The sequence below is a fragment of the Aythya ferina genome (genome assembly GCF_964211825.1).
Source record: "Aythya ferina genome assembly, chromosome: 8".
NCBI lineage: Eukaryota > Metazoa > Chordata > Aves > Anseriformes > Anatidae > Aythya > Aythya ferina.
This window is the reverse complement of record NC_140304.1, coordinates 23,736,369-23,762,115: the sequence shown is the minus strand read 5'-3', so window position 1 is coordinate 23,762,115 and position 25,747 is coordinate 23,736,369. Positions and strand designations below refer to the sequence as shown.

The 25,747-nt window shown below is 41.3% G+C and overlaps 1 protein-coding gene across 3 annotated transcripts in view; it reads left to right on the top strand.

Moving 5' to 3' along the window:
- The window catches only part of TESK2 (testis associated actin remodelling kinase 2), a 75,841-nt gene that overhangs the window by 38,517 nt on the left and 11,577 nt on the right, over window positions 1–25,747 (top strand). For 2 of the 3 annotated variants that reach the window (XM_084527980.1, XM_084527982.1), the window contains 4 exons: window positions 13,724–13,870; window positions 21,737–21,819; window positions 23,762–23,837; window positions 25,497–25,580. In XM_084527980.1, coding sequence (XP_084384106.1) covers window positions 13,724–13,870; window positions 21,737–21,819; window positions 23,762–23,837; window positions 25,497–25,580 — 390 coding nt within the window. The remainder of the gene's footprint in view (window positions 1–13,723; window positions 13,871–21,736; window positions 21,820–23,761; window positions 23,838–25,496; window positions 25,581–25,747) is intronic. The other variant, XM_084527981.1, reaches the window with a different exon arrangement.

The window sequence follows — 25,747 nt, the reverse complement described above, 5'->3', positions numbered from 1 at the left end:
ATAGCAGTAGTTTAGGCAAAATGTAAATGCAGTGAGTGGTTTCAGGCTGTTGGAGACCTTCTCTTTGTAGTATTTTTGGCTTTTGGCGATGATTGGGAAGATATTAATAGCTTAAAATTCTCAGAATTGTTAAAATTGTGCTGTTATCCTTCTACAAGGGAGGAAGATAAATTCTTTAAGAGGAAAGGTCCTTCTGCCATACAGCTTTCACAAGCAGAGTCTATCATTAGTGAGGTTTTATTGAAGCTTCTCCCTATTCCTTTCCTTTTTTTTTTCCTCCCTCAGTTCTTAGGCACCTTTCTGTGGAAAGCCCTTGACCCTAGAATGGGAAAAAACAGGTAGGCATCACTTAGGTTTCCTCTTCTAAACCTTTACAGCCACTATCATGGGCATACAACTCCTTCCAGATAGCAACTGGACACTCAGGAGAGTTTTAAAAAGCCCAGGAACACCATTCCTTCCCTGCTTCCTCCTCGCACCACCTCCTGTAACACATGCTAAATCCCTGGTGTTATTACACGAGTGTGACTTGTATTATTTGGATAGCTTCAGTTTTACTCCTGTAGCACTGCAAATATTTAACTGTTTTGGTGTTCACAGTAGGCTAGCCCATCAACCCAAGAGAACTTGGTGTCTTCAGAGCTCTATTTCCTCTTAACAGTCATTCTGCAAATATTCTGTACTGCACAGGAGTTGCTGCCTGTTTAGGTATCGCCTCTTTTCCAGCTCTTATTATTGATAAGAAGGCTCTGGTGGTTGTCCCTCAAACAAGGGAATAGCTGCAGTGATCAGTTGGTTAGCCCGGGCTTTGAGATAACTGAAGAGAAGGTGAAAGGTGTGTTAAAGGTGGCAATAAGAAAAAAAAAAAAAAAAAAAAAGAAAAGAAAAGAAAATACTCCTAATGCTGTTGGAAAACAATAATAACATCATACAGCAAGGCAGAGTAAATAGAGCTCTAAATATATTTTTGCATGTAGTCTGTAAAGTTATTTTTAGTAGCTGCCCAAACTATTTGAGAGAGGAATCTGCTGCTGGCATGCGTTCTTTGCAAATAATGGAAGAATTCTGTTACTTCACATGTGATACTCGGTCTCAGCACTGAAGAGACTGCACAGACAATCCATACTGATAAAAAGCTCCAGATCACCTTGAATTCCTTAATATCTTGTGTTTTTTATTAGCTACCTGTGCTTATCGAAATGTTCCTTAATGTCAAGGCACCTGCTACTTCTGACGGTAGTATTGAAAAAAAAAAAACTCAAGAAGGTGAACGAGAAAAGCAGGGGGCAGGGAAGCTATAGAGATGTTCTGGTCCTCTGTCTCTCCTCGGATTTGATCTCTAGCTCTGGTCTAGTTTGGTCTCGTGCATACATAAAACATCTTGAGTGTATTGGAGGTTTCAGGCACTGTGTCACGTTACTTCGTGGTTGCATGGAACCGGCAACTGCGGTGACTTTCTGGAGGAATGAAGTGAGCAACCGTGAGGCTTTCTCTTGGAGAGCTTTGAGAGTATACCTGTTACTTCTAAGAGCCTTTGTTTTTGGAGGAATGAATCTTGATACAGAGTAGTGTATAAAGGTGGGATTTACTTCAAAATTTCCTTTTTCTGTAAAAAGGATTAACATGCTGTGATGCCAAAGGGTATCTTCCAGCTGACGTTCAGCAGCCAGCAGCTGGCATTAAAAGTCTCCTAGGTCTCGGGTGCTGCAGAAGGTCTGTTGTTTAAACTTTGTAAGAACTCTAAGTATGTGTGAAATTCTGCAGATTAAATTGATCCTTGTGATCTCTCAACCAATGAATAGCGTGACCTGTGGGTTAATACTGTAATAAATCTCTGCTTACATGCCTTTTTCTTTTTGTCCTTAGTTCAGATTCTTTTTGTAGCATTCATTGTAGCTTCAGCTTCATTTTACAGCCTTTCCTGTATGAATGGGAAGATGAGTTGTTACAGTGGGGCTGTAATGAGGCCAGTGCTCAAAAATGCAACGTGCAGAGGCAATCTGGGCCTTTGCATTTATAAAACCCAAGCACCAGACATGTAAACGTAGCCTTAACAGAAAGAATTTCAGAGGCATCAGGTCCTCTGTTAAACTACGGTTACTTTATACCCCTCCTGGATTTGGTATCAGAACTAAATGTATTCAGTTCCAGGAAGGTATGCTCTAATGACAGGAATGGTTATATGCTGTAAAACTAGAGAACCTTTGGATATTACTTCCTTGATTCTTTTGCTCCTTTTGGTGTAGGACTTGAAGTGCAGGCAGCGCACATCTGTGTTATTTCCTCTGTTAATTTGGTTGTTTGGGTTCATTAGCTTTTCCCCTACAGGAGTCATTAAGAGTCGGGCCTTGTGTATGCCAGCTTCGAGGTCAAGAGAAAAACATTCATCTGAGCCTCGGGGATTTGACCTGTAGAGAAAAGTAATGGTAACCTTGTCTGATACAGAAGTAGTTGTATTCTCCCCTAATGACTGGGGACTCTATGAGAAGTTCACTGTAGAACCTGAGGAGAAGAGTAAGGGTCACGGCAGCACAAGCAGAGGTTAAAGCAGATCAGGAAATAACTCTAGTGTTAGGAAGACGAGGCTAGTCTGTAATATATAAGGTGAGAAATCATTCCTTTTTGTTGCAACTGTTTTTTTTTTTTTCCAGCACAGAAATAGAATGCCTGCATCACACAACGTCTGTTAGGACTGTTCTGTCTGCATGGTGCTTTAGGTTTCTGTTCTTGAGAAACAGCACTCGTTATCTCACTGAAGAAAAAATGCTGCAAACTCATAGGTGCCTTGAAATGTCTTGTTCATTTACTATCATCTATTTTTAAAAATACAGAACTGGAGTATTTTACTTTTCACTTCGGGGAGAGAGTTCAAGTGAACCTAAAAGTTGCAAAATCTCTGTTACTATGTGCCTGCATACTGGTTATGGCCTGTATAACCAGTATGTATGGCCTGTGAATATGGGCTCAATCTTCCTCAGTTAAAAAAGCCCCCAGAAACACAATGTGTACAGAAAGACGGGTCCACTGACTGTGCTTCCTACTTCTTTGTGTGTGGACACCGGTAATAAGTTAGGAAGAACTGAAGGCATCACTTTTGTCATTCAGCAGCTGCCTTGCTGAAAGGAAACAGACATAGGTAACGGGGACCTCTCTTAGACCCAAAAAGTTAGGAAGTTGCTGTTTATGTTCTGAGATGAATGTTTATAGCATGGCAAACCAAGTCTCTAGCAATATCTTTTTGAAACTTTAAAGACCCTACATTTTTGAAGTCCGAAGCCTTTGGATGTGCTTCAGATTTCTTCTATCAAAGTATCATTGTTAACTTTTCCTTAAGTTACTGTGACCAAAAATTAAAAAAATCTAAATCTGACTGTTAGGTACTTGTATGTATGTAAATAAAATCTGTTATTTCAATAACTTTGTTCAGGACAGTGTAGACCTTGTGCTTTTGCTTGTTCCTATACAGCTTGCAAAACAATTTCTAGTATATCTTTAATCCTTTTCAGATGAAGGTTTCTTTATAAACTTACTGTAGTGCAGGCGCAGCTCCCTTCATCTCTTTTGATTGCTCACAACAGAATTTTAAAAACACTTATCAACACATGAGCTATATTCGGTCTTAGTTTTTCAGTCGTCATGGTACATGTATGTAGACTGTCAGTTTCAGTTTTGCCGTAACAGTTTACTTAGGCTCTCAGTTTAATTTACAAAAAGTTTCTGAGAGTGCATTCAGCCAATGTGGATTGATGCTTGTTGACCAGCTCTACCTCATACTTTCCCTGTGCTGTGCAAGGCATCATATTGTTTCATGTTCAAAGCTGGCTCCTTTCTCCCATGGATTCATCCTGTTAAGAGGAGTACAGCGTGTCTCTCTTCAACTTGAGAGATTCACATGTGAAAGGCTTAATGTATCTGACACTTTCCAGCTTGCAGAATTGAAGAGACCCATTCCTGTGCCATTGATCCTCGTCAAGAAGTATGGGTAGCTCTATAAGCAACCATAACCTTATGCAGTATTAACTGGAGGATGGTAGATTGACCAATGATGCTGTTGGGGGGGACGGGTGTCTGCCTCAACTATATTTTTGGAAAGGTTGCATGAAAAAGAAGAAGAAAAAATTCTACTGATAAAAGTTAAAAGCAATCCCAGCTCCTCTGCATGTGCCAGTGGGTGCAAAATTAAATCTGAACATGGTATATGAAATAAGTAAATTAATTACTAGACTGCTCAAAGTAAGATGTTAAAATTTGTAGGCCAGGGAGGATTGAGCTGGTATTTGGAAAATATCACACTGCTTAAACCTTATGCACTAACTTTGAGTCCATGAATTATTTTGTAACACAAAAAACCCTCTGAGACTGCGAAGTTATTTCACAGAAGACAAAGTACATATTCTTTACTTTGTTTATATTATTTTCCTTGGGAACCGAATATTTTTGTGAATTAGTTAGAAGGAAAAAAAGAGTTCAGCCCCAAACACAGCTTGATGTTCTGCACATACCAATAAAGTCCATTTAAAATCACACGAGGGGGCCTGGCTTTCAATGATAGGAGGCAGGAAATGTAGTGTTCTGCCTTAAATTCCATCTCCACTTCATACTCGTGTACCCTGATGTTGTGGCATGCGTGGTGTGCCTGACCCTTTCATTCTTTCTCCAGCAGAATTGTAACAGGCCTCCGCAGGAGTTTCAGCTACGTCTGTTTGATCTGTAGTTTGGCAATTTTGAGTGTTTAAATGTCATAAGTCAGGTTCTTGAAATACATGTAAAGGACTTTATTTAAGTTTGGTGGTGTTTCCTTTTTTTTTTTTTTTTTTTCCCCTGCATCCAATAGCTATTTACTTTTTTCATGAATGCAGCCAGACAAGATGGTTGGCTTTCAGTGATCAAAGACCTAGAGTTTCCAGAAAAATACTAACCAACAGAGGATTTTCACCTTAATTTTTGGGTTGCTTATCCCAAGGTAGTCCTATGGACTGCAGTCTGCTGTGGTGCAGCTGCAGTTTGACTGGAAGCTAAATGCAGCTGTACCTGGTTGCAGTACTGCTCCTGAGAACAGGAGGAAGATTTAGTTCATTAATTTTTGGCTGGAGGAAGCTTTAGTTAATTAATTTGTGTGTTTTCCTGCAGCTGTGGTTAGACCAGTTCCCCAAGATGCATCTTTTAAGGATTCATTTCTTACCATATAGACGTGCAGAATTAGAATAGTAAGCAGCAGACGTTCAAGTGGGTCCTTGCTTTACAGAAGGACGGAATTGATTCTAAAAATCTCGGCTGCAGAAAATAAAGCTGATAAAAACATTGGCTTCTGGAGGACACAAGCTGGCCTTACAAGCTCTGCCTCACGAAGTGCTTGCAGGCAGATGGTTTAAAGGAAAAACCTGCTTGGGTTGCTGGTGGCCAGGTAAGCTAAGCACCCTGGGGACAGCTCTCCAGAGAATGCCAGTCCTTTTTGCAGTTCTGGCTAACCAAGGACAGAAGGGTGGGTCTCAGAAGTTCAGAAGTACAAGTACTATAATCAGAAACCCTAAAGAAATCCTTATTTAAAGACAGAAGCCAAGACTTTGGAAATACAAGTCTAACTTTAGGTACCCAGTCTGTATTTATGCGTGCAGGTGGCTAGATCAGAAGTGATGAGCAACCGGTTGTTTCAGTGAGAACTTGCGAACGTGCAAGCTTTGGAATTCCAGTCATTTTCTTAAAAGCCTGTGTATGGGGTTAAGAGCTCATGGTTAAACTCTCGCTTTCAGCAACGCAGGCTTCAAGTTGTTTTTTTTACACTCCCAGGAAGATGATTGACTTGTTTTGTCACTTCTGAGCCTGTAACAGTGTGTTATGAACCTTTTTTTATTTATTATTTTGAGATAGATGCCTCCAAATATTCTGTGTTCTGAGGAAGGCTTGCTAAATATCCTGCTGGTGGTAACCTCTTCCTCCTTCTTAGAATGTTTCAGGGATAGGAGAAAGTAATATAAGAGGCAGATAAATATTAAACTGGAGACACCAAGCTGCATTGTCTCTTTCCCTTTCTCTCTTCCCTTCCCTGTAGTTGTGTGTGGGGGGTGTTGTGTGGTTTTTTTTTTTGTATTGGTGTTTTAACACTAATTTTAAACCTACTGGTCCATTTACCATTGTCTCTAGCAAAAAAATAATAATAATAAAAAAAAAACATTCTTTAACTGTAACTCCTGCCATTCCTGTATTGTTACTTTCTGGTATCTTGGAAATATGTTTAGGTTAATTCATAAAGCTTGCATATTCTCACTCTTATTATGGGGGAGGAGAACTGAATATTGTCTTGAGGACTAGATTTTCCTGTTACGTGTGCATATAAAGACATGAAGTTCAATTAAATATTGTGATGCTGGCTCTTTAACATTTTGCCTGGGATTTTTTTCCCTTGTATATATTTTTAGTAAGTTCAGTTTCTAGTGCTTTCTCTTCCTTTCCTTCCTCTCTCACCCTGGACCCCAGGAAGCATACTCTTGAATTAACAAGTGTGTTGTAATTTCACTTCCTTCATTGCACTTCACTTGTCAGTGATTGGGACCACTCAAAATAGGGTTGTATGAGAAAGTTTTTAAGGTTTGCCTTTGCACAGCACTGTTTATAGGGGATCCTGATGCATTTTGTAATTCCCAATGAAGTGTCTGTTGACATTGGAGGGCGCTCATTGTGGCACAGCTGGAGTGTTGAGGCTGGGAAAAGCACTCTGAAACAGCTCAAAAACAGTATTTTTGGGCAGAATTCAAACAAAGTTTGCACCGTGAGGGGTTGTTGTGTACAGTAACTTGGAGTCAGTAGCTCCTTGGAGCTATTTTTACAGACTTACATAAAGCAAACAGGTTATTTATCTGGAATTTTGCAGGCATATATTCCATGGGCTGATGCTTCTCGTATCTTTGTGGGGAAGGTGAGAAAAATCTTATTTAAGTAAGAGGCTTCTTGTCAAGGGCTACAACATGTTTCCAGGCAGAACCAAGTGCATAGTGTGTTTGATATGGGGCGAGCTTTCTGCTCTTGAACACAAGTGTTACTGTCGAGATGCCGTTTCTCTTGCCGGTGTCAGCAGCAAGGTACTTTCTCTTCTGTGCCTGTGTGATAATTTATGCTGTTGCTAGCTCGCCGTATCACAGATTGTCATTTGCATTGAAACCAGCCTGTGCTTAGGATCCGAGTGGTGTGACTTCAGCTGACAAATGTGCCGTTCTGCGTTAGGCCTTCTCTGCTTTCTGTTTTTCCCACTAATATAATTGCAGGAAAAAGTGGTTATCAAGGTCAGTTTGCATAGATATAGTGGGAGTGTTTTCCGGTTCCAACAAAATAAATTTAGTTCCTGAAGTGTTTCAAACCTGGGTATGAGTAAGCGAATGCCCATAAACCTGACTTTGTTAGTATGGGTTGAGTAGTGCCTTGCTGCGATGTGCCTGCAGTTGAAGTCTCACAGCAATCTGTTTCTAGAAGCAGACAAGCAAACAAGTGTTCAGCTTTGATTGAAAGGAGTGACAGAAAGGGATAAATTGTGCTTGCTGACCATAAGAGCTGCTGGACAGAGCAGAGAATAAAGGAGGACAGAGCTTGCCATGTTTGTTTTCCTGCCAGCACTTAAACGTTCGGAATGCCACAGATGGGTTTTGTGAACGCTCCTTCCCGAGTGGTGCGTGTTAATTCTTGGTTGCCCTATAAAACGAGCTGTGCCTGTACAAGCCTTTTCGGAAGGAGGCGACAGTGGATCCGTCGCTGCAGCACCTGACACAGCCCGGGACGTGGGGTGAGGCCTGCTGCGCTTCGTGGCTTCTGGGCCCAAGCTCTGGTGGTAACCGTGTGGTGGCAACTGCATGAAGAAGCTTGCCCTCTCTCTGAAGAATAGCTGACACCTCTTAAAGCAAGCGTATTTTTATGCTGTAACAGTTAACGCGTTTAAAGAAAAAGCAATTTAGTTCTCTAGTCAAAATACGCATGGGTTGGAAAGCAGAAGAGAGATTTACTTTAGGCTACAGACTCTTTTTCCCTTCAGTTTTCAGCAACTGAGGAGTGGGAAAGAAAAGTGCCCTTTGGAAGAAGAACTGTGTTTTTCTATTATTTTAATCAGGCCATTCTGCCTAGCCACTTGAGTCCTTCTGGTCTCTCATTAAAAAGTTTTGAGCTTTGTTCTGCAATGTGCTCACTTCACCTGCATGTTCTGACTGTGTCCGTATGGTGTTATTTTCCCAGGCAATATCAGTTCACCTGCTGTCCAAGAATACAGCCCAAATTAAACATCCAACTTGTTCTGCTTTAACATTTATTTTGTTAGGTGCCATCGATGTGTTAGGCGCTCAGTGGAAACGGAAGGTTACTGCTCAGAGGCGGTTGGCCAAGGTGGTTTTGTAGACCTTTAAACTGGCCGCTTCCTAAGCAGAGGTGTGTGAACAGACTTCAAAACCAATTAAATTTAATCTGGTTAGCAGTCTCAGTGTACCAACTTGTATCTCATACGGTAGTCCTGAACATACCGATACTGTTCTGGTTCCAGTTTCGTACAGTTGAAGCTGATGAGACCAGATGGGGGGGAAATTAGGGAATTTCCTGGCCTCCCCCTGTAGCTGATCATGGCAGCTGGGACAGAAGGACGTGTTTGCTTGTTGTTATTTTGCTTGCTGGTCTCCCTTTGGAGACTCTCCGCAGTCACTATGCAGTCTGGCCTTTGCTCTGACATCTCCCTCCTTCTCTTGCCTCCATGCTGAAGGTGTCACACGGCTCTAGTTTCTCTTTATGCCTGCTTCTCTGCCTGTTTTCTTTGCTGAGCTTCTCCACCATATTCGTCCTCTGTCTCAGTATTTGTCTTGCAGTGTTCAGTTCCCCAGAACTCATATTCTTTGCTTAACCTCGTTTGGTTTGTCATCTTAAATGCATTCTCCACTCCTACTTTTCTTAACCACTTACTGCATTGCCTTTGTCAACATTTGGGCCACCGTAGAGGGGTGTCTTGTGGTTATTTGTTGCTTTTTAAACAGAAGGCAGTGACATTTAAAGCAGAGTAAATAGTAGGCCAACTTTTTCTGGCTTTCCTGTGCAGTATCTGGTGACTGACACTAGACCTAAAACAGCATTAGTTTTCAAAATAGTGTTGAAAACTCTTTTCAGCTCACTTCCTTCTTCCCCCTCAGACTTGGTGATGTTTGGAGTCTTTGGTTTTGAGCTCCAACTGCTGGAATCATGTGGATCTGATGTCTTGTCTTTGCAAGCTTCTAGTTGTCCTATTAGTGTGTTCAAGACTTTATTTTGAAGGCTGGAAACTGAAGGTTCAATATTAATCTCTTGAAGTTAAACATGTAATGCCATGTGCAAGTACCATTACATTTTGAATTTAATTCCCCTTCTCACACTTGGGTCTGATAACATGACTGCAAGTGTTTGCAAGGAAGCAGTCCTATTATCCTATCCCTAGGTGAAAATGTTTCCAATGACAGTTGTGTGAGAAAGGGTTATACTACTGCTTTTGCCTTTTGCTGCATTAAGTGATGATACCTGAAGCCTCTACAAAGCTGTCTGATCTAGGAAGCACCCACGCTTGGCTGGGCATCTGGGTAACTTGTCCTTCAGAGATGCTACTGGCCTCTTTTCTCATAAGGTTTGGGAGAGATGTAAGCACAGCTTTGCTGAACTTCCATTCTAGCAATGAAAGCACATAGCTCATACCACGGATAATCTTGAAGACAGAGTGTTTTTGTGAGCTAAAATGCCACAGTCTTTTAAACTCCAGTTGAATCTGCTGTGCAGAGCTCTAGTAAATACAAAAATAACCTGGAGTGGTTACTTTTAGACTCTGGCAACCAAATAACCTGACTGTTGGTCTCCTGTTGCATGACAAAAAGCTAGCAGTGGGAATAATGGGTGGCTGTGTCACTGCAACTTGATAATACAGAGTCTGAGAAGCTCTGAACACTGTGCCATTTAGCTGTGAGGTCTCTCTATGACACGCAGCGTCCTTTGCTTCCATTCTTGTAGCCTGATCAGATCTCTCCTCCAATTGCTTGTGTGCTTACGCAATGCCCGTTGTTGTAGCAGAACAATGCTGTGAGATGGTGTGTGTGCTGTAACCTTACTGGGTTTTGTCTGAAAGTACCAGCCCTGAAATGTCTCAGGGACAAAACAGAATCCAGTATTCTCTAAGGGAGAGGTGCCCTTGCTATCCTTTAGGATATTCTTACCACACAGAGCTGTTTGTGCTATTAAGAGATTGAGAACAAGCATTTTTCTTTCAGTTGCACCGGCAAATAGAAAATAATCTTTGCAATTTTGCGTCCACACCGAAAAGGCATTGTTGAAGGGCTCTGAATAAAACCAGCCATCAGGCAGGCTGTGTGCATTACCAGCCCGAATGATCGGAGGAATTGGGTTACTTCTGTGATGCTGGGGGCACACTGACCTCTGGGTGGCACTTGCCTTAGGGACAATTCAGGACTCTGCACGCAAAGGTTGCCTGCTGGCCAGCTACCATCTGAGATCAACAAGCCTTATGGGCTGCCTGTAGGAAAATCGTAGATTGGCTGTTTGCTTGATTAGCCTGCTATGCATCGTAGAAGAAATTAGAGCCCCAACTGGAGCTCTCCTCTCTAGTAAATGAGATCTGAGGGCCTCCTGTCAGAAACTGCTGGGTTGTGTCTGTGCTAGAATCAGGTTTGGAGCTGACTTCTGCAGCTTGTGCATCTGCATCCCCTGTGTATCTGTTGTTTTTACCCAGCCTGTGCTAGAATGCAGTCCTTGTGGTTAAGACGGGTGAATGACCTTGCAAGCTAATTTGCCTGGAAAAGTACTGGGGGAATAGATATTAGATGTACTTAACTAATACGGGAGCAATGGATTGAATCAGGAAGCTTACTTAATTGAAAAGGAGAGCATGAGAATAGTCAAAATAGCAGGTAGCTATTGTTGTCATTTCTCGGTATGTATTTCAATGCTCTTATGGGGTGCTTATTTTATTTATTAGCACTTCTGGAGCACTTGTTGTGGTATTACATAGCCCTAACCAAAACAAAAAGCCAGGTCAGTGATCCCCTTCACCCTTGGATTCTCTCGTGGATGAATTAGAGTATGGCAGTGTTAAATGTATGGCCTGTTACTGCCCAGAGAGGTGAAATGGTCTGAGGTGGTCAGGAAGCATCACTTCAGAACTGGGGTTACTGAGCGAGATGTTTTTTAGGGCTTTTGTTCCACGTTGGTCAATATTGTTTTGGTTGGAGCATAACTGCCTGAGAAGTACCATTTGCACCCTTCAAAGGAAAGTCAATGATTTATATGAAATTAATGTAGAGATCTCTTATTCTCTATTCTTTTCCTTAAGTGTACTAGCATTTTATGATATAAAAATAAATTTTTAAAAATTTATATTGAGCAATGTTTTTTCTTGAGTACTGTAAGGTCATCTGGCTCCCTTAGGGCTTCAAGTAAAAGCACTGAGAAAGATCAAAGTTGGAAAAGCTCAAAGCAGCATTATTTCCAGCCCCAGGTCAGGTTGGCTGCAGCTATGTCTAGTTGAATCTTGAAAATCTCCACGGATGGTGATTGCATAGCCCTGGGTGGCCTGTTCCAGATCTGCTCCGCTCTCCTGACACACGACTTCGCAGCACGAGGGCCAGGTTGTTTTGGGTCCCTGGCTTGAGCCGGCCTGGGATTTCTTGGTTCCAGTGTATTCGTGAAATCAATGCCCTCTCCCAAACCGGGTAAAGCTGTGCCAAACATTTGATGTTATCGTTAGTGTATGAAGTCTTGTTTGCTTTGATTGCAGAGAGGGACCAAGAAGGCATTTTATTTTTGCAAAATGATATGCACTGAGCACAAATTTCTGAGCAATTATCTCTACTTTAGCACAAAAAAGATTAGTTCTGATAACTTTTTTTTTTTTTTTTTTTTTTTATGCTACTTAAGGACAGGACATTTCAAAATATTGGCCATGTTCTCTAGAATTCAAGAGCTTTCCTGCACCCTTTCTCCTGCTGTTAGTCTAATGCAAAAGATAGGAAACAGGGTCTTGAAGTGGTAGCAAGAAGCTGAAATTGCTAAATATTGAAGCGTTTCCTAGACCCAGGCCCCTTTATGAGATTGCCTCCTTTGATATAAGAAGGTAGTTGGTATCTGCTTGAAAATCTGGCCCAGGCTGGAGCTGTCAGCTGCCTCTGATGAACATTTGAATACGAGGAAGTATGTCTTCTACTTGCCCTTTGCCTGGGTGGTTGCTCAAGGGCGAAAGGTAGACGCGCAGCACTGTGATCAGGGCAAAGGTTCCTATCTAGGAGGAGAAAAATGCTGAGGGAGAGGATGCCTTTTGCCCCCTGTCCCCATGCACTCAGCGTGTGCTTCCCAGCTTGTCCAGCGAGAGCTGGGAAAGGATTCGGCAGAGCTTCTGCGAGAGGAGGACGAGAGAGGTCGTGTCCTGGGTTACCAGTGAGACGTGCAGCTCACAGGTGAGCCTGGTTCCCAGGGGATGTGGGGTGTAGCTGAGGGGAGTGCGGGAGGTGTGTCTTGACCCACACGCCAGCAGAGGCTGAGCCTCCGTGTGCCCTTTCCTGCCTAGAGTAGTGTGGGGAGCTCAGCTACATCCAGGCTGCACGGAGTGTGGTTCCTGTTTGCCTTCTGCATCTGAGACACAAAGAAGTCCAACAAAATACAGCTGAATTCACAGTTTCAGAAATAACGGGCTGCATTTACAGTTTCAGCTTTAACAAGATGATGGTGGCACATGCAGAGCCTCGTAAGGCAGTGTTGGAGAACCCTCTGTGACAGAGGAGCGCAGCTGGTGCAGCCAGCCTCAGTGCTCTGTGCTTGGACCAGGCTTGGGAGGCAATTATCCTGTCTGCTTCACTTGGATTTTCTTGAGAGAACTGACTGCGTTGCTGCCAGCTTTCCCTTCTGGCCTGACCTAGTCTCTCTGCTTTGTGGCTAACAAGGGAGCGAAACCAGAAGCTGCTCAGACACAGCACAGAAGTTATTGTGGCATAAGGGATCTATACATGAAGCACAAGTCCACTGCTGCTTTAATGATTATTTGAGAAGCAGTGGAGCCGCTGTGTCTTAACCCAGGATTACATTACTTAGCACTGTTTGGCTGATGATTTGTTTCACAGTCTCTTACAGCATTTATCGTAGAGTTAGTGCATGTTCCTTCTCCTGAGGGTTTCCATTTGATGTAGTACTGAATGCAGTGGGAATCAGGTTGCTGATTAGGGCTTGTAGATACAGCAATAAAAAAGCATAACTTACAGTAACATATTGTGATGTTTTTCTTTGGTGCTGCTTCAGTTTAGGGAATTGATATCTGGGAACTCGATCAGGCTCCACGACCTACATTTGGATACTTAGCCCTCTCCTTGTTTTGTTCTGCCCGAGAGCCAGCTCTTCATCTTTTTTTCATTTACGTTCCTCACACTGAAATGAGAGGGTAATATTATGTTGTATGTGTTTCTGAAGGGTCTATTTCAATACCAGCATTTAAGTATTATTAGTTGATGCAGTGGTAGCTGTTGCATGCATCTTTAACATGAAAGTATTGGTAGAGGTGGGGAAGGGAGATGTTTTCAGCCTCTCGTGGTCTGCAAACTTCCTGCCTGCGTAGCCTTAAGGGAAAAGAAAAAGTTTTTAGTGTACATATATAGTTGAGCTGAAGATGCTTGTATAATATGAATCTTACATTCCTGATTATATCTGAAATTAATCAATTACAAATGTTGTTTTGTCTTTTCAGTACATCAACTATGGTAACCTGGAGCAGCTATTAGACAGTAACCAGCATTTGCCCTGGACAGTGAGGGTGAAATTGGCTTATGACATTGCTATGGGAATCAGTTATCTTCACTATAAAGGCATTTTTCATCGAGACCTTACATCCAAGGTACCGTCTATAAAATGAAGGGAACTTTTAAATGAAGGTACTATAACTGATTGTTTAGTTCTTTCTTCTCCTTCCAGCAGAGAAGCACTGTTATATAAAGTGTGATCTAAGACACTGTGAGAAACAAATTCAAATACAGTTTATAGGTTTAAAGTCTTTCTCAAAACATGCTGATAGTTTGTATGGGAACTGAAGAAATAATTATCCTGAAGGAAGGTCATTCCTTAAATGAGTTCAGGTTAGGATTTCTCAGAAACCAGCTGCAGAGTGTTTTGTTCTGAATTATGGTTCAGTAATCTATTACAATCCCTGGATAATTTAGCAAAACAATTGAATATTTGAAACAGGACAATCATACAAAGATCCCAAGTTGAGGAGATGCACTTTAAAATCTTACTTTTGTTTTTTTTCCCAACACATTTCACAAATCTTCCTTCAACAGGAAGAGTGGCTGTTCTTTACTAATTCACAGTACTGTTTTATATTTCTTCCATTTCTATGCTCAGTAAGGCCAAACCAATTTACCTAATTTTTTTTCGGAGGTCTTATAAGGATTGAAAAAGAGAAAAAGTTGGTTAGAAAAGAAGGAATCTATACTGAGACTGGAATGAAGGAATCTTGTATGGGAAGGGAAAGAATTGAAAAAGAACTACTAGAATCTCTGGTGGGCTGGTTTGGAATTCCAGTTCTTGAATAGCCTAATTCAGCAATGTAACTCCGTTATATCATACAAATTAAATTCCATGCGATGAAAATTCAAACTGCCCTGATTTGTTGCTCAAACACTAATGTTGAAATGAAGCTTTCATTTTTCTGAAGTTTAATCTTAAAAATATTTAATGAGTTCCTAGTAATCTGTTGAGCTTTTTTGCTCCTGTTTGTTTTCATGCTTGCATCACAAACTAAGACTTCTCCATTGCTTCAGTGTACAGGCAAGGTACCTGTATTGGTTATGACTGCTGACATTGTCTGTCACCTATTGATGAATTTATTAACTATCCCCCCCGAATGGCATTTCAGTGGCAGAGTTTTCAATGGACTTAGATTGGTCTAAACTGCTTTGATGACAGCTTGTATGGATTTACTGAGCTGAAGGAGCTAGCTAATTCAAACTCAGCTAGAAGTGTTGACTGCTTCTAGTTTCATAGAGCTCTGTGAACAAATTGCCCCAGTATTCACACTGGATCCTGCCATCCATTGCAGCCTGTGATGAGTGCTTTGCTGTCCTGTCTGCTAATGACCCTATTTAAGCTTACTCAGGACTTGTAACATGAAAATACCCCAAAACTGTCTTAGGAAGGTTTTATTAATGTCACTTCAGCCAAAAGCAATCAGAATAAACATTATCTTAACCTAAGCGGAGCCATTTTTTTTTTTTTAAGATTAGAAACTGTTTTATAAATAAAAACTCAGTACAGCGTGTTTGAAAATCCAAGCGACTACTAGTCTTCCATCCACTGTTTTGGGGGGAAATTATCTCAATGTATCGTTAAACAGATGAAGGACATGTGTTTAGCCAAGGGAAAAAATATTCAATGGGTAGGTGAAAGAAGTATTTAAGTCATAAAATATTTCTTTGGATGGCTTTTCAAATGAAAGGTGCTGAATTCAAGAGCGTCAAACTTAAGACAAATGCCCAGACTTGAAGGCATGTCAGTTTGTGATAGGCTCAGAAAGCTCCATTTAGGTCACCTTGGAGTGTGCAGATAAGTGCATAAAAATAACTGAAAAGATAACTTACTGTTCCCCCTTTTTTTTTCAGTTTATGATGAATTTTAGCGCATTTAAGAGTGGGGAAGTAGAGTTACTGGGAAGAACCAAAGTAACTAAGGAGATTGCCTGCAGTATTTACCATAAACACATGCTGTGGTGGCCAGTCCTATGAAAATCCATTTCCTGAGCGTGAATGCCTTTATTCAGAGCTTTGCATGATTACGTATCGTTCTCTGGAGCTGCCCTAACAACGCTTCAATGTTATCTATTGCTAAATTGGTGTAAGCCATTGTTTAGAAAATGCAGGGGGGGTGCATGGTTTCAGTGTACCAGCAAGCACATCAGTGGCCACAGAAAGTAGTAAGGGTTATTTTTAAAAATAAATAAATAAATTAGACAATCCCCATTTAACACTGCCACCACCAGCAGCAAGAATTTACAAGTGGTTATGCTGTGTTTGGGTGGGTCTTCGCACTAAAGGTTGTATGTGTGTGTGTGTGTGTGGATAAAAGTTTGTCACCAGCTGCATTCCGGGTAGCTGGTGGTACTGTAATGTCTTCCAGTTCCTCAGTTTTATTTTTTATTTATTGAAGTGATGTACGCCCTTGCCTGTTTTCTTCTTAGGAGGTGAAGTAGATGAAACACCAGACTTTAAGCACCAGGGTACTTGTGAATTTTACTAGTGGAAATGTATTTTGTATTTGACCAGGTTTGTACTGCTGATGGGATGAGTTGCCTTCCGTTCTTACCAGTAAATAGCCAACGTTTGAGCAAGGTGAAGGAAGATTTGAGAGGTTCAGTCCCTGGGGGACAGCTTGTGATCTGGACTGGATAAGGGTAGATTCAGTAGTGTTCTGTACTGTGCTTCTTTGGTGAGCTTTAGGAATTGATGTGAGGACTTCATTAATCACATGAGGGTGAAGACAAGGATTTAGACAGGACAGATGCTGAGTTGGCTGGGATGAAGAGGAAGGTATTTTTCTAGAAACTTCCCTGCCTTGACTGAACTATAAACTGAGACTTTCTCTGCAGGAGTGTCAATGTATGTGTACGTGTACTGGATGCATAAAGGCTTGAAGGAAAAAGAACCATCCTCCGTCAATCTAGAACTGAAAATTGTTTTGGACAATTAGTATATGGCAGGATGATCTCTCCCTGCCTCATTGCACCACGTGGATGGTAGCAGAGCGATGTTGTTACTGCAGAAAGCCAGAGGGAGAGAACGGTGACGAGCAGCAGATGTAGGTCAGTATGGTCGATGTGGCAGCCCCCAGGGGATGTCAGGCCTGACACCACACTTGTGCCCTTCCTGCTGCCCCGCTGTCACAGCGGGAGAGCCTGCTGGAGGAGAGGGCTGGCCGGGCAGCTGGCATTCACCCGTGTTGTGGGGTTGTGAGCAGCTCTGCCCTCAGGGTCTGGGCACGGGCTCCTGTAGCTGATCAGCGTGGTCTGCCCTGAGTGGCAGCAACAGCCCAGCTTGGGTCTGTCAGGGGGTCGGGGTGGATGGATTGGCTCTTCCCAGCCCGCAGGTGGTAGGTGTGTGCCTTTTGGTTTCCCAGAATTGGGTGCGATTGAAAGCGAGGTCCTACAATCAATAGTAGGTGGTGAGCAGCTTTAAGTAAGCTCTGTTGATGATAAAATCTATGGAGGAATTCTGATCTCTAGGCCAATATACACGTGTGTGTGTGTGTGTGTATTCCTGCCAACATAGGCTTTCACTTCACAGTAAATGTGTAATGCCTTGCCCTTCTGTCACGGAGAGATGAGTAGGCTCAGTTAAGAATCACACATGTAAGCAGTCACCGTGGACTACATGATATAAGGTAAACTCACTGCCTTCAGCCTTGGAAGTGACATCCCCTCACTCCCTACCTTGAGTGCTGTTTTAGTGTTCAAAACAGAACAAACCCCAAGCAATGAACAGAACCTTTGTCTGACCAGTCTTCTACTTGCTGCTGCTTCTGTAAGTCCCCTTTGTGCTAGCCTGAGCTCTCGCCTGGATATTTTGCACAGCACAGGAGGGTTTGCACTAAAAAAAAAAAAAGCTGTTACAGTTTATTTCTAATGTTAACACTAAACTTTTAGTGGTACTTTGAGACCAAAATGGAGCCTGTCCCTTAAACTTACTGGTTTTAGTTATAAAAACATGTACAGTATAGTAAACTTCCTGTTGCACATTAAGTTGTCAGTGGTGTTTCTGCTAAGACATGGCTCTTTAAACACAGATGATGCATTTAAGTATTTTAATTCAGTAACAGTCATCAGAGGATTGCAAATGACACATCAGGAGTACATCAGGAGTATGTCTCCTTTCTAGAGTGCAGTAAGATCTCTGAGGAGTCCAGCTCGTGTGTCATAAAACAAAACGATGAGGTTTCTTCATCTAAGCAACTTATTTTTAACTCTGAAACTTTTCAGTCTATTTTCGGTTTTGTTTGTGTAAAAGGGAGAGTAGAATATTGCATTCATCTTAGCAGGATTATGCTGTGCAAAGCAGATGTTAAGCTGCTGTAACACACAAAGGGGGCTTTATGTGCTTTCACATCTGTCTCTGCATAAACAGCTCCGTTAACTCTTCAGGCCTCGTGTACAGAACTCCCTGCTTTTATTAAGAGACTGCCTCAGGAAGGACCGATGGGGTCCCCGTTTTGGGGGGGAGAAAACATCAAGAACCCAGCTGAAGTCAAATACTGCCCTCTGTGACCGTCTGAGCTGCCAAAGGAAAGAATATCCCTCTTTATGTAGAGGTCCAAGGAGAAAGCTTGAGAAGGTCTTCGTGTTTTATTGCCTTGCAGCTTGTACAAACAGTGCACTAGTAAGTCAGACAAGTTTTCTTAAAGCCCGTGTTGTAAAGCTGCTTGACGTTTCGTCTCACTGGCAGATTTTGAAGCTGTCCTTTATGCTAGAGAGGAAATTGAACTCCCGTGTCTCTGTGCCAAATTCCAGCAATTAAACTAATTACTGAATTGATGCACTTTTTTTCTTTTTTGTATAAACTGGGAAGTGTAAATTTGTCAGCAGAAACAACGCGTTATGCTCTGTGTTTTTCCTACTAAAATATCACCTCTAGCTTAAATTTTCAAGTTATTTTCAACCTTTCGCTCTCTAATGGAGCTCTGTCCCTTTTTTGATCCTGATTTATCTTGGTAGCAGAATGTGAATGCTTAAAAATGTCTCTCTGTTTGCACATAACTACCAGTTACCACCTGCTGTAGGCTGTGTACGTCTCCCTTTCATGAATTGCATTCTAAATCTGGTGACTGAACTGTCCGTGTTATGAATTTGGTGCAGTGCTGGGTGACAGCTTTACAAGGATGGGAAGGCTGGTGGAGGAGCGTGGTGGTGCTGGCAGTCCTCCTTAGAGCACTTGGAGACTCTCAGCACAGTGAAGCATCGCCACCTGCAAAACTTTCTCCTGAATGAGCACTATGGGCTTGAAAGGTGACATCTAATCATGCTAGTATCTACACAAAGGCTGTCCTACTGATTTTGGTTCCAAGAAATTGATACTTAGCTACATCAAAATTTGCACCAGTTGAATTAAACTGGTTTAATTTTGCGACAGTGAGTGCTTAAAGTGATCCTGGTATTTTTTTGTCTGGTGCATGTCACCTGCTCACAGCTGATTTAATTGTAGGTAAAAAGTCATTCCTGCACTTACCCTAATGAATTCAAACTCACAGTCAGTACTTTTCATATGCAGAAAAAAGCCAGACTTCCACTAATGAAAGCAAATAGTTCAGCTTCCGTATTTACACCATTTAACATAGTGCAGCCTCCTATAGTAGAACAATTGATGAGCATTTATAAAATGTAGCCCTGGGCTTTACCCCGTTGCCTTGGGGGGGTGTCCTGGCCTCGCTGGCAGAACCTTTGGAGCGGAAGGAGTGTGCAGGTGGGGTGGGATGGCCATGTCAGTTCTGCTTGATTTCCCAAAAGGTCTGTGCTGAAGGGGAGCCTGGCTCATCTGGGAAGGAGCTCAGAGCTGTCAGGTAGCATTACGTGGCAGCTAGATTGCCTGCTCTATTGGTTTAATTTATGTTTTATCCAGGAATAATCTACTCGTGTAACGGGTCCGTGCTGTACCTGAGAGCTGCCTGGGGCTCGGGGGGGAATAGGATTGCTTGTATTCAGTCAGTAATGTGTGGATGTCAAATGGGATGTGATTGTGTGCTGCTGAGAAGGAAAATCGTCTGTCAGGTTTGTGTTGTGTTTAAGCCTTCCTCTGTTACCAAAGCAGCCCTGTAGGTTATTATGAGTCTCATGCTCAGCAGAACTGTTTCTACAGCTTTTTGGTTATATTGAAAACAGTTCTCAGTCTGAATTAAAATATTTCTCTGAAATCTTTGCAAAACAGGCCTTATTGGAGGAATAACCCTAATACACAGCACTCAGGTGGTGAAATGAACTCCTGCCTTCTTGCTACTCAAAATGAACAAAATGTAAACAGTTAATGCAAGATGGGAAGCTAGATTTTAAAAGTAAACTTCTTTTGAATCATATTTTTAATGACAAATTATGAATCATCTTTAATTGCTAAACAACCCATGTCATAAAATAAACTGGTTTATGCACTGAAATATCAGGGTCAGCATTCCAGTACGCTATGAGAACTCTGCTGTCCTCACAGACTTGTTTCTGTGGTACGCACCCAAATGCCCAACGGCTGAATCATTTGAGTAAGATTTTTACAAAAAAAAAAGTTTTATCCTTCTCAGTTTTAAGTCCACTTACAGCAAGCAAATGTTTAAACAGAGGCGAGCTGAATGAATGTGCTCTTTGATAGGAGATAACAAAGCCCATAACTGAGAAGCTTTGCTGCTCTTTGGGCAAGCGCAGTTGGTTTAACTTTGTCCACGTTTATGAATCCCCAAAGTAATTGCACTTATTACACTTGAGTCATGCTAAACAAATAGAACTTTGCACCTCGGGAGGCTTGGATGCCTTTTCTTTACGTGATTGCAAGTGTGTCTCCCTTAACCTTTTAATTGGCAGGAGGAAAACTCACTGCGTGGCCTGAGCCGCAGCCATCTCTGAATCTGTCAACAGCGGTGACCTGAACTTGATCTTTTAGACAAGGGACTCGCTTTCCTTGGTAGCTGCATTGTACAGACATGCCAATACTCTGGGGTCAGTGAGGGGCTTTTGTACAGCCAAGCACAATAAAGGCAGAAAGTGTTTCCTGCTGTTCAGCTAATTAATGCAGGGTACCACCATGGAGGAGTCAGCAGTGGCTTTGCCGCCTGTCGCTGCTATTGTACCGTCTGCAGAAGGCTGTGGAGTAGGGCATGTGTAAGGGAGCAAATTCTGTCTTGCCCCACTTTTTATAGGACGGAAAAACTTAGGAAGTCAGCTTTTAATTCATCTGTTCAGAAGGGAAAAAAAGTACTGGAATGGTCAAATCATATGTCAGAGTTGTAAATAAAAGCAACAAATATAAATTGGTAATACCCTGCATGTGATGTGAGGCTGCCAGACCAGAATTATTTGTGTGTCCTTAAATTGCCCTCTCCCCTGACACTGGAGGGGGCATATGAAAGGAAAAGATTGACAGCTTTTTCTTATTATCGTTTTCTCTTAAATCAGGTTTATGGTGTACTGTGGAATAAAGAATTTGATTTTGAGACTTTAAAAGCACGTGTGACTCTGCAACATCTTGCATTTTCTGATGGTAATCTGTTGTAAAGCAGAAAGTTTCTTTTAAGTAACTAATATAGCAAAATATACACAAATATACACAACCATTGTTCTGATAACCTTGTATTCTGGTCAGGTTCAGGATCTGAAAGGAAACTGAAGGTGTCATAGCAAACAGCACGTACTGCATACGTGAACAGTAAGGGAATTAAATCATCTTAATTCTTGCTAGGACCTAGCTGGGTATGTGCTGCCTATGACCGCCTGCTTTCTCAGCAAGTTTTTAAGTGGATTATTAACTAAGTGTAAGACTGTTTGCAGCATCTTAAGTTTGACAGACATGTGATTGTGCAGGGGGGAGGGTGGAGGAGAAGGGTCGTTGCTTTCAGAGAAAAGCTTCTCATGGACAAATGTCTTCCAAACAATATCTTGTAATCTTGTTCCAGATTTAAAATAAAACAAATGGTATATGGTTTTCATGCACAGACAATAACAATCTGTTTGTTTTCCCCTCAGAATTGTTTAATAAAACACGATGAGAACGGATACTCAGCAATAGTGGGAGACTTCGGTTTAGCAGAGAAAATTCCAGATCACAGGTACGTGAACTAATCAAAATGTAGGGAGAGTTGCAATGTGCTTGCAGGTCACAAGCTCTATTAAGCCGAGTCCCCAGGCCCGTTACTGCATTCTGATACAAAACTTGCAACAAGCATAATTGGTCTTGATCTAGAACTGCAGGCTGGATGACCAGTGTTATAGTTATCATCCATTCTGTTTTAGTGGTGTTTAGTTTATTTTTAAAAACAGTTCCAGGGAGTAAAGTTTTTCAGTAGATCTTCCAAGCAGGTATTAGGGAGTTTAGTTGTTTAAAAAAAAAAAAAAAAAATCTGGTTTGGGATGATCTTTATAATAAATGTCGTCTACTGATCCCAAACAACTCTAGCTCCTTTCCATTTTTCTAAACAACATTCAGTGGCATTCTATTATTTTTCTATTTAACTACTGTGTTAGTTAGGATCCAGGTTGATAAAGAAGAGAGATAAAAATTAATACTGTTTAACAGTAGCTCAGCATTTTCCTCTCCATGGGATGCAACTATGAACTTAACTCATTTGAGGAGTGCACAGGTGAGGTGACTGTCACAAGCTATTGTCATGATTTGCAATAGTCCTCTTGTCCTCCCTCTGATAGGGAGGTCAAGGACAAGGATTTAATTGTCCTCTCATCTGTATATTGACTTGTCTTTCAGAGTATTCTGACTGTTAAATGTGCAGTCAAATATTCTCCAGTGTGTGCTTCAGTGTAAAATAAATAAAAGCCTTCCAGCTCTTCTGACTGCAGAGTAAACAATAAAAGTTGATCCCAGCTATGCACTGTTTTTAAACTGCGTGTATCCTAAACCTATAGCTTGGGAGGTCTGAAGGCTTGTTTTAATGTTGGTGAAATATTGATCTGAAAGTTTAACAAAGTGAACATTTAATTCCAAACTGCTGATAAGCGTAGTCAATGTGTATCTTGTACGCTGCTGTGGAATCTCTACCTTTTAAGGTTCTTCTGAAAGCTTCAACTGTATCAATAGGAAGCCGTCAGAATCAGGAAGACATCAGTGTGGTTTTAATACCCAATTTTAAGATGTCTTGAAAACCGAGTATAGTAATAGTTAAATCAAATGTCTTGATACTAAATAAATAAGATAATGAAAGTGTTGCGGCAGCCACACTTTCAGTCTGGTCTAGCCTTACCATCATTTTCAAATGCAGTTATATTTTTTCCAGTTTTCTGGCTAGCAACCCATGGTTTTAGAGGCCTTCAGAGGCCTTTTCTTTGTAGGTGTTCTTTCAAGGACAGCTGGGGGACAAGCTTGATGCCTTTTTTAAGACCGTAGTCTTCAGCCATATTAGAAACATTGCAGAGATGTCAAATCAGCTCTATTCTAAAATCAGCTCTATTCTATGTACTTTTAACTTCTCCCTACTAAAAGATGTATTTGGTTAATCTTGACTTTTTTTATTTGACAAAATATGTGAGCAGGCTATACTGAATACTTTGGGAGCTGCCTATAGGTATACATGTAGGGATAATTGCATGTCCTGCTGAATGAATAGAGAATTTGACATCTAGCCAGAAACTGATCTCCACAAGCCTTTTTAAACATAGATGAAGGAATCCACTCTGCCAAGAGTTTGGAAAACAAAACTATTGAAATATGTGACCTGAAGATAAAACAATTGGGGGGCTGGGGGAAGCTCGGGCACTTAGGTACTGGAAATACAGTATGTTGGGCAATTGACCTAGGCTTGCTTTCTCTTTCACCTTCTTCTCTTGCTATTGAATGTTCCAGTAACTACAGTAGGAAATTAGAGTAAAATGCAGTGTATTTTGGATCCCACTTGTATAGACTTCCCTACGGTGGAAGTTTCTACAGATGCTTGCAGTTACAGGAAGTTTATAGCAATGCATGAATCAGACTAATTCATTAATGATTATTCTTTTCTCTCCTCCTGCTGCTCACCCTCCAATGTCTACGTCTACACGTAGTGAAAAGTTACCAGTGGTGGGGTCACCCTTCTGGATGGCACCAGAAGTTCTCAGAGATGAACCTTACAATGAAAAGGTTGGTACGTGTAAATAGACTTTAGTTGTCACTTGTTTCTTTTCAGTATCTGTATACAAGACTTAAGATTTCCATAATATTATTGTTATTTTTTCATTTGTCACATTCCTATACTAGGTAGGTCATTCAGACTGAGGGAGAGTGTGAGTCGAACAGCTAATAGTTGTAATTCATGGAATAGTTTCTTAAGCAGAAATAGAAGTACCTTTAGCATAATTCACTGTTAGGCTGTTTCCATTCTGAAACACCCCATGTGCAAAAATGTGATAATGACTTGTCTACCTAACACAGCTTGATTTAACCAGGTCTTGCGAGAAATGTCTGGTGATACTTGGTGGTGGTTACTTTCCTGACAATGGGTTAGTGACCTCTTGGTAAAAAAAAATAAGAGGTCTGTAAATTTGTACAATTACTTTAATTAAAAATAATGATAATAATCAACAGTACTCAAAGGTGATGTGCCTGGATAAAAAAAAAAAAGTTCTCCAAAGGTATTTCTTACTTTTTTTTTTCTATTGGTGGCACTGGAAAATGTTTCTTTTAGTGGAGCATCAGATCACACTAGGCTCTAGAAATAGTATTTTTCTATCAAGTTGTTCTTTACACAGGGTTTTCTCTGTCATGTGCAAAGATGTTCTCTAAAACACAGTGTAGTTCAGCCCTGCAAGAGCAACTTTTCATGATAAAGCCCACATCCTGTACCTTTTTTTAGCTAGTAGTCAATATCTGTTTAATTGTTGGTACTTGAAACGTAGAGGAAGGCAGTAGCAACCGCAGTGATAAATGTGGTCATTACTATTTCAAAGCTTTGAGAGTTCCCGTTGACCTAAATTAATAATAAAGTACCCAGATATGGTGCCACGTTCTTCACTGACCCTAGGGCATGGGAGACTAAAGAGGAAGCAGGTCTCTAGCAGTGTGAAAGGTAGCATATAAGCCTGCCTTGTACCAGAAGGCTGAGGGATGCCAGTTTCTGTTCTGTAGACCTTTATTGTATGCTTTCCCACATTTTATTACTTGGTAAATTCAGGTGGGTGGAAATCTGAGGAACTGTGCAGCTCCAGGGATACTCAGATAAGTGATTACTAAGCAGCATGGAAATTTCAATGGAAAAGGAGGCGGGTATACAATGTTAGTAGGTATCTCAAGCTTTGGGAGATTCTTTTCTCCAGAGGTGCTGAACTGTGAGAAAAAGGGGAAAAAAATTTACATTTTCTCTGAAGAGCAGCATTAATATTCTGGATAAGCTGTGTGCATGTGAATTCTAAACCCCTCTTTCTAACCACAGTGATACATAGGCATGTCATATTTTGGCTATGTTTTTAATTACTCCCATCTGTAAGTCATCAAATGCAACTTTACCATTCTTTATGCAAGGAAAGATTTTTATGTTGCTGATTTAATAGTAGCTTTTTTTTTTTTTTTTTGAAAGAGTTTTAAAATCATCATTGCTATTTGCGCTGCAGCGGGGTTTTTACTATAAGCATATGTTTCTTCACATGGAAAATATTAGTTATAGTGCAATTGCTTCGCGGTTGTAAGGCTGTGGTGTTGGTTTAGTTGTTCTCGATAACCAGTTGGGGTAAGGAGGAACGCAGTAGCAGATAAGAATAGTGTATTCATAGCTGATCCATGTAGCTATTTATTTTTTCCTCCTAGGCGGATGTGTTCTCCTATGGTATAATTCTGTGTGAGATTATAGCAAGAATACAGGCAGATCCAGACTATCTCCCTCGCACAGAGGTAAGTGGTTACGTTCATCGTGTTGGTGGGAGGTGGTAAATATGCCATGATAATGGCTGGCCTTTAGGTCTTCTGGCACTGCTGCCAAAGATAGGATGAATAGTTCTTACACTAAAAAGAGCCTGTAACAGGCCTTTGTATTCTATGCTGTTGTAAGAAGGTCCCTC